Genomic DNA, 8,991 nt, shown 5'->3' on the forward strand with positions numbered 1-8,991 from the left:
TGTGTGTGTGTGTGTGTGTGTGTGTGTGTGTGTGTGTGTGTGTGTGTATTTTTTAATATTTATCTATTTTGAGAAAGAGAGTAGGCAAAGGTCAGAGGGAGAAGAAGAGAGAATATCAAACAGGCTCTGCTCCTCTGAGTGCAGAAGCTCAATACAGGGCTTGAACCCATGAACTGCAAGACCATGATCTAAACCAAAATCAAGATCCCAGCTCTTAACCACCCAGGCACTACTCAAGTCAGTTAGAAAAAAAAAAAAAAAAATGCAGTCAGGCACACCTGAGTGGCTCAGTCAGGTGAGTGTCTTAATTCTTGATTTGGCTAAGGTCAAGATCCCAGGGTCATGGGATAGATCAAGGTCAGCATTGGCTCAATCATACTTACCATATATGTTAAGAAGTTGATTCTTTAAAAAAAAATTTTTTTAACATTTACTTATTTTTGAGACAGAGACACAGCATGAGCAGGGGAGGGGTAGAAAGAGGGTGACACAGAATCCCAAGTAGGCTCCAGATTCTGAGCTATCAGCACAAAGCCTGAAGCAGGGCTCGAACCTATGAACCATGAGATTGTGACCTGAGCAGAAGTCAGACACTCAACCAACTGAGTGACCCAGGCACCCCAAAAGTTTATTTATTTTGAGAGAGAGAGGGCATATGCACAAGAGCAGGGAAGGGACAGAGGGAGAGGGAGAGAGAGAGAAAATTCCAAGCAAACTCTGTTTGCACTAGACTAGGCACAAAGCCACAAACCATGGGATCATGCCCTGAGCCTAAATCAAGAGTAGGTCACTTAACCTACTGAGCCACCCAGATGCCTCTAGATAATTTATACTTCCCAACCACAAGGCAAATTATAAAGCTACAGTAATCTACAGACTTCAAGTTGTATTACAAAGCTATAATCATCAAGACAGTATGGTAACTGGGACAAAAACAGACAGAATAATGGAGCAGAATAGAGAACCCAGAAATGGACCCACAAATGTATGGCCAACTAATCTCTGACAAAGCAGGAAAGAATATCCAATGCAATAAAGACAGTCTCTTCAGCAAGTGGTGCTGGGAAAATTGGACAGCAACATGAAGAAAAATGAACCTGGCCGACTTTCTTACACCATACACAAAAACAAACTCAAAATTGATGAAAGACCTAAATGCAAGACAGGAAGCCATCAAAATCCTAGAGAAGAAAGCAGGCAAAAACCTCTTTGATCTTGGCTGCAGTGACTTCTTACTCAGCACATCTCTGGACAAGGGAAACAAAAGCAAAAATGAACTATTGGGACCTCATCAAAATAACAACCTTCTGTCCAGAGAAGGAAACAATCAGCAAAACAAAAGACAACCAATGAAATGGGAAAAGGTATTTGCAAATGACATATCAGATAAAGGGTTAGTATCCAAAAATCTATAAAGAACTTACCAGACTTGGGGCGCCTGGGTGGCGCAGTCGGTTAAGCGTCCAACTTCAGCCAGGTCACGATCTCGCGGTCCGTGAGTTCGAGCCCCGCATCAGGCTCTGGGCTGATGGCTCAGAGCCTGGAGCCTGTTTCCGATTCTGTGTCTCCCTCTCTCTCTGCCCCTTCCCCGTTCATGCTCTGTGTCTCTCTGTCCCAAAAATAAATAAACGTTGAAAAAAAATAAAAAAAAAGAACTTACCAGACTCAACATGCAAAAAACAAATAAACCAGTAAAGAAATGGGCAAAAGACATGAATAGACACTTTTCCAAAGAAGACATCCAGATGGCCAACTGACACATGAAAAATGCTCAACATCACTCATCATCAGGGAAATACAAATCAAAACCCCAAAGAGATACCACCTCACACCTGTCAGAACAGCTAACATTAACAACTCAGGCAACAACAGATGTTGGTGAGGATGCGGAGAAAGAGGATCTCTTTTGCATTGTTGGTGGGAATGCAAGTTGGTGCAGCCACTCTGGAAAATAGTATGGAGGTTCCTCAAAAAATTAAAAATAGAAGTACCCTATGACCCAGCAATTGCACTACTAGGCATGTATCCATGGGATACAGGTATGCTCTTCAAAGGGGCACATGCACCTCAATGTTTACAGCTGCACTATCAACAATAACCAAAGTATGGAAAGAGCCCAAATGTCCATCGATGGATGAATGGATAAAGAAAATGTGGTATATATACAACGGAGTATTACTCAGCAATCAAAAAGAATGAAATCTTGCCATTTGCAACTACGTGGATGGAACGGGAGGGTATTATGCTAAGTAAATTAGTCAGAGAAAGACAAATATCATATGACTTCACTCATATGAGGACTTTAAGACACAGAACAGATGAACACAAGGGAAGGAAACAAAAATAATATAAAAACAGGGAGGGGGACAAAACAGAAGAGACTCATAAATATGAAGAACAAACTGAGGGTTACTGGAGGGGTTGTGGGAGGGGAGATGGGCTATCAAGGAATCTACCCCTGAAATCATTGTTGCACTATATGCTAACTAACTTGGATGTAAGTTTTAAAAAGTAATAAAATAAATAAATGTAAATCTAAATAATAAAATAAAAAAGCTACAGTAACCTAGGCAGCATGATTTTGCAAAAGGATACAAATGTAGCTCAATGGAGCAAAAGAAAGAGACCCACTCCTAAAATTAATATTGTCCTATGATAACAAACTAGAATTCAAAAAAAAATTTTTTTTTAATGTTTATTTATTTTTGAGAGAAAGAGACAGAGAGTGATCAGGAGAGGGGCAGAGAGAGGGAGACACAGAACCTGAAGCAGGCTCCAGGTTCTGAGCTCTCAGCACAGAGTTTCACAAGGATCTTGAAATCATAAACCATGAGATCGTGACCTGAAATGAAGTCAGATGGTTAACCAACTGAGTAACCTGGCACCAATCAAAAATTTTTTCTAAAAGACAGGAGGTCAAAGGTGAGAAGGGAAACTCAGAAAAATGGAAGAAATTTGGAGGCTAAGTATAAAATAGGTTGAGTGTAAATATCTATTTGGCAAGGGGAGTACAAAGGATCCATAGTGGGTTCCATGCTAACAGCAGGGAACCTGATGCAGGGCTCAAACTGATGAACTGCAAGATCATGACAAAAGCTTAGATGCTCAACTGACTGAGCCACCTAGGTTCCCCTGAAACATTTTTTTTTTTTTTACTTTTTCCCCTACATGATCCCCAAGAATTCAGAAACTCTTAAGTATTCTTTTCATGACAAAATAATTCAATCTGAGTTCCCTTATAAAAATTTCCAGGGGCACCTGACTGGCCCAATTGGAAAAACATACCACTCAGAGTCAGGAGCTCAAGCTGGATGTACATGTCACCTAAACAAATAAAAACTTAAAAAAAAAAAAAAAAAAAAGTCCAGGAAAGCCATCTTTAAAATAGCTTATATGATCCATTTACTATTCCTTTTTTTTAATGTTTACTAATTTTTGAGAGACACAGAGCATGAGTGGGGGAGGGATAAAAGAGAGGGAGACACAGAATCTGAAGCAGGCTCCAGGTTTGGAGCTGTTAGCACAGAGCCTGATGTGGGGCTCAAACTTCACAGACCAGACCGTGAGATCACAACCTGAGTGGAAATTGGATGCTTAACCAGCTGAGCTACCCAGTTGCCCAGGTCCATTGCTATTCTTGCTGAACTATCTAAATAGTCAGGCAAGATTAAGGCAAACAAATTTATTTTACCGTGATTTTCTTTGTTAAAAGAAGTGTGGATAATTGTAGGGACACCTGGCTGGCTCAGTCAACAGAGGCTGTGACTCTTTTTTTTTTTTTTTAATCTTTTTTTTTAATGTTTTCATTTATTTTTGAGACAGAGACAGACAGAGCATGAGCAGGGGAGGGGCAGAGAGAGAGGGAGACACAGAACCTAAAGAAGCTCCAGGTTGTCAGCACAGAGTCAGACACTTAATCAACTGAGCCACCCAGGCGCCCCTAGAGCCTGTGACTCTTAACCTCAGGTAGTTGGTTGAGTGTGCAACTCTTAGTTTTGACTCAGGTCATGATCCCAGACTTGTAGGATCAAGTCACATGTCAGGCTCTGCATTAAGCATGGAGCCTGCTTGAGATTCTCTCTTTCTACCTCTGCCCTCTTCCCTGATTGTGCTCTCTCTCTCTCTAAAATAAAGGGGAAAAAAATCACAGGGTTGTAAATTCAAGCCACATATTGAATGTAGAGATAACTTAAAAATAAAATTTATTTATTTATTCATTTATTTAAAATTTATTTATTTTTGAGAGAGAGTGAGAGAGAAAACAGGAGAGGGGCAGAGAGACAGAGGGTGAGAGAGAATCCCAGGCAGACTCCATGCTGCCTGATATGGGGCTCAAACTCACAAGCTATGACATTACAACCTGAGCCTGTCAGGATATGCACTGAGCAGAGAGCCTGCTTAAGATTTTCTCTCCCCCTCTGCCCCTCTCCCCCATTTGCATGTTCTCTCTCTCTCTCAAATAAAATAAAATGATGATAATAATAGTAATAATAATAATAATAATAATGAATTGACAAATCATAGAAATAGCTGATATTGTTGTAGATTGTCTCCTCCCAAGAGATCAGATCAAGACTTCCTATTTTAGGGGCTTCTGGGTGGCTCAGTTGTTGGGTGTGCAACTTTGGCTCGGGTCATGAGCTCATGGTTCATGAGTTCAAGCCCTTTGCAGGCCTCTGTGCTGACAGCTCAGAGCCTGAAGCTTGCTTTGGATTCTGTGTCTCCCTCTCTCTCTGTTCCTTCCCTGCTCATACTGTTTCTCTCTCAAAAATAAACATTAAAAAATTTTTTTAAAGAGAAAAGACTTCCTATTTTAACTAAACATTAAAAACTTCCTTCTTTTCTTTCTTTCCTTTACTCTGACATTGGCTTGGATTTTCCAGGCCATCATGTATATCTTCCAGGCCATTGCTGGGGTGAAGGGGTGAGGAGAGGAGGGGACCATTCAGATTCATATATTTTTCATCAAAAAGTGATTTGTCCATTAACACTGCTACTTAGCAGGAGTGGTTTGTGCCCTGACAGGTTTATCTTCTCTGTGGTTGTAATAATTTTCCTTGGGTCTTTGAATGCCTAGATGGCTGGCACATAAGACAAGCCTCTTGGGGTTACCTAACTATGCCCTTAAATGTTCAAAAACAGACTGAGAAACCTTATTGGTTGACTTTCCTGAATTTATAGCATCAAGAAAGGACATTCTAGGAGGTTTTCATAACTCAGGATTTCATTCCTTTTCTCAAGTTCCTACTTCCCTGGTTAGGGATAAATGGAAATGAGACTATAATCAAGAACTAATTTTTTTTAATGTTTATTTATTTTTTAAAGAGAGAGACAGAGTAGGGAGAGGCAGAGAAACAAGGAGACAGAATCCAAAGCAGGCTCCAGGCTCTGAGCTGTCAGAACAGATTCCAACACGGGGCTCGAACCCATGGACCGTGAGATCATTACCTGAGTCGTAGTTGGACATTTAACTGACTGAGACACCCAAGTGCCCCTGTAATCACAAACTTCTCAACTTTTTTTTTATGTATATTTATTTTATTTTGAGAGAGAGAGACACTGAGCATGTGAGAGCAGGAGAGACACAGAGAGAGGGTGACAGAATCCCAAGCAGGCTCTACTCTGTAAGCATGGAGATCATGACCTGAGCTGAAGTCAGATGTTTTACCAACTGAGTCACCTAGGTGCCCCAAGAACTTCTAAACTTTTGAGAATATCCAGAATCTGCTACAGAGGCTATAACTAACCAACAAAGATCCTTAGAATAATTTTGATCTGGATGCTAAGAGCCATTGATTATCTTTTGTTGAGCAGAGAGGTATCTGTGCTGTTACCAGAACCACCTGAAATACCTGAAATACCACTTCTGAAGAAGGTGAAACTCAGTTACAGACCACTGAGATGTTAAGGTAACTTAAAAAGGTGATTTGGGTTAAAAAAGATAACTCCCTTAGGAGGGTCTTTCTTTTACTTACTTGCTTTTAATGGTTTGGGTTTTGTGCACTCTAGACATTGGGTAATAACCATAGTTGTAGTGGTGATGGGAGTACAAATAGTAGCATTAATAATAGTAACAATGTTATAATAATAAAATAATCATAGCAATCTCCCCAGTGCACTTTATTCTCTCAAAAGATTTATTTTGTATTTTTTACATTTTATTTATTTTTGATAGAGAGAGACAGAGCACAAGTGGGGGAGGGGCAAAGAGAGATGGAGACATAGAATCCCAAGCAGGCTCCAGGCTCTCAGCTGTCAGCATAGAGCCCGACGTGGGGCTTGAACTCACAAACCGCGAGATCATGACCTGAGCCGAACCTGGACGCTTAACTGACTAAGCCACCCAGGTGCCCCTATTTCCTTTTTTTTTTTTTTTTTTTTAATTTTTAAATGTTTAATCTTTGAGAGAGAGACAGACGATGAGCGGTGAAGGGGCAGAGAGGGAGACATAGAATTGGAAGCCGGCTGCAGCATCCATGCTGTCAGCACAAAGCCTGACATGGCACTTGAATTCATGGACTGTGAAATCATGACATGAGCTGAAATCAGATGCTCAACTGACTGGAACATCCAGGCACTGCTCTCTCAAAAGCTTTAAATGTGTGTTTGTAGCTGCTGAATACCAAGCAAATGATCTCCCTAAGACTATCAGAAAAGAAATGAAGAGGATGAGTGACTTAAAAATTATGAATCTAGAGGGGCACCTGGGTGTTTCAGCTGGTTAAGTGTCTGATTCTTGGTGTTGGCTCAGGTCATAACAACCTCCCAGTTTTGTGAGATCAAACCCTAAGTCAGGCTCTGTGCTTGAGCACGGACGCTTCTTGGGATTCTCTCCCTCTCCCTGACCCTCCGCCTCTTGAGCTGTCTCTGTCTCTCTTAAAATAAATAGATAAACCTATTTTTAAAATGTAAAAAAAAAATTGTCAATATGGAGGTGGCTCAGTAGCTCAGTTGGTTCAGTGTCCAACTTTGGCTCAGCTCATGATTTTCAGTTTGTGAGTTCAAGCCCTGGCGGCTCTCTAATGTCAGCATAAAGCCCACTTCAGATCCTTTGTCTCCCTCACTCTCTGCCAGTCACTCACATGTGTCCTCTCTCTCTCAAAATTAAACATATTTTTAAATTATGAATCTCAAGTCATCACCTGTGAATATCATAGAAATTAAGCAAAAGCATGATGAACTTGAATATGACACAAAGAATCAACCTGAATTGAATAGGTAAATGTTGGTCACATCTGAGTGAAACTGGCGTTCTAATAAAAAAGGGGAATTTATAAAAGCAAGGAAAAAAAAACTCAATAGAAGTCATTTCTGCTAAGCCGCACTTCAGTAAATCAAGACCTAATATCTACCCTAACTGTTAAGTTTCAGCCTCTCCCAGGAGTGTGTCCTTAAACCAGTCCATCAGGAAGTACATGATCAGTACAACTGATGTAAGCTGCACAGCACACTCCTGCCTTCCCCAAAGGTGGGTTACTTTTCCTGAAACAAGCCACTCAATTTTTCTGCCCACTTCTGCATATAAAAGTCTTCGAGCTTGTCCAGCTCCTTGGGGTTTCTTTATATTTGCTAGATGGTATGCTGGCTAATTCATGAATCAATCAGGCCAATTAAACTTCCAAATTCACTTAGTTGAATTTTTTTTAAACCTCTTTTAAGTATTCCAATGCCAGTATCTACACTCTAACACTACTCAGAAGTAAGATAAGGCACAGAGCCTCAGCCATTATTCTTATTATTGCTAAAGCACATACAGCCAGAAGAGCTGTCAGAATGCAGAGCAAACTCAGACTCAGGTTTGCCCTGCTAAACATGAAAAGGAAATGAGGGGAGCCGGTGCCTGGGTAGCTCAGTGGGTTTGAGCATCTGACTCTTGATTTCAGCTCAAGTCATGATCCCAAAGTTGCTGGATCCAGCCTTTCATCCAGCTCTGTGCTGAGCTTGCAGCTTACTTAGGATTCTCTCTCTCCCTGTGTACCTCTCCCCAGCTCTTTCTCTGTCAAATAAAAAGATACAGAGAAAGAAATGAACAAAACACACCTCACCAGTGCTCTCTAATTTGAATTCACAAATCTCAGAGTTGGAAAGACCCTAAAAATCATCATGGTTACTGTTTCTCAAGAGAGCATTTTGCAAATCTGTGTGAGCAGTTTGATTCTCACAGCGACTGGCAAAGGCTACTAGCATTGAGTAGGCAGGGGCAAGGCATGTGACATGTCCTACAATGCAGTGGACCATTATTTACAAACATCATTCACATGGATGAAAATACTGTTTGTCAGACTCTGCTTTACATACAAAGTATTTCTTACTAGTCTCCACATGTTGTATGTAATTCAAGGTAAATTCGCATTTTCAGTATTTTCTAATATTACCAAAATCAGTTTATTTTCTTGAGTTGTGACCACATTGTATTTGTAGCTAAATGAGGAAGCCCTTTATTATTAGTGTGGTAGCACAGGATATTTCACATGTTACTATGTGTTATGTTTATTTGTGTTAGATAGCTTTGGAGCATAACGATCACTAGGTTTAATTTATACCATGGATCTGTTTAATTTCAGAATCATAAAAGTGTCTTACCAAATATTTCCTATAAAAAAAGTTATAAAATTTAGCTTATAAGGTAACAAAAAGCAGTAAAGCAACTTGTACTAATCACCTTTGAACGTTTAAGTTTTGAAAAGGAAAATTTAGAACGTCTTTCTGTGATAAATGAGAACGGAGCCATTTAAATCCTAGCAGCAAATGACCTACGAAGATGGGGCAAAACCTTTTCATATGTCTTTTTCGCTAAAAGGCACGGAAGGGTGCACGGGAACCAGGATACACGTTTTTCCATTTCAGAGGCCTATAGTACTGAATCTGGACTAAATGATCTAGAGGACGGCCAAAGGAAGCAATTCTTTTTTTTTTTTTTTTTTTTTTAATTTTTTTTTCAACCTTTATTTTTGGGACAGAGAGAGACAGAGCATGAACGGGGGAGGGGCA

At 40.2% G+C, this 8,991-nt stretch overlaps 1 protein-coding gene across 1 annotated transcript in view; it reads left to right on the top strand.

The window, feature by feature from the left end:
- Positions 1–7,400: 7,400 nt before the first annotated feature.
- LOC121024771 (ATP-dependent RNA helicase DDX3X-like) overlaps positions 7,401–8,991 on the top strand; it is a 21,569-nt gene continuing 19,978 nt past the window's right edge. The window contains exon 1 of the mRNA XM_040466998.1: positions 7,401–7,468. Within this exon, the coding sequence (XP_040322932.1) occupies positions 7,416–7,468 (53 nt within the window). The 5' untranslated portion in view covers positions 7,401–7,415. The remainder of the gene's footprint in view (positions 7,469–8,991) is intronic.

The sequence above is a fragment of the Herpailurus yagouaroundi genome, unplaced genomic scaffold (assembly GCF_014898765.1).
Source record: "Herpailurus yagouaroundi ecotype Mexico unplaced genomic scaffold, PumYag 67120, whole genome shotgun sequence".
NCBI lineage: Eukaryota > Metazoa > Chordata > Mammalia > Carnivora > Felidae > Herpailurus > Herpailurus yagouaroundi.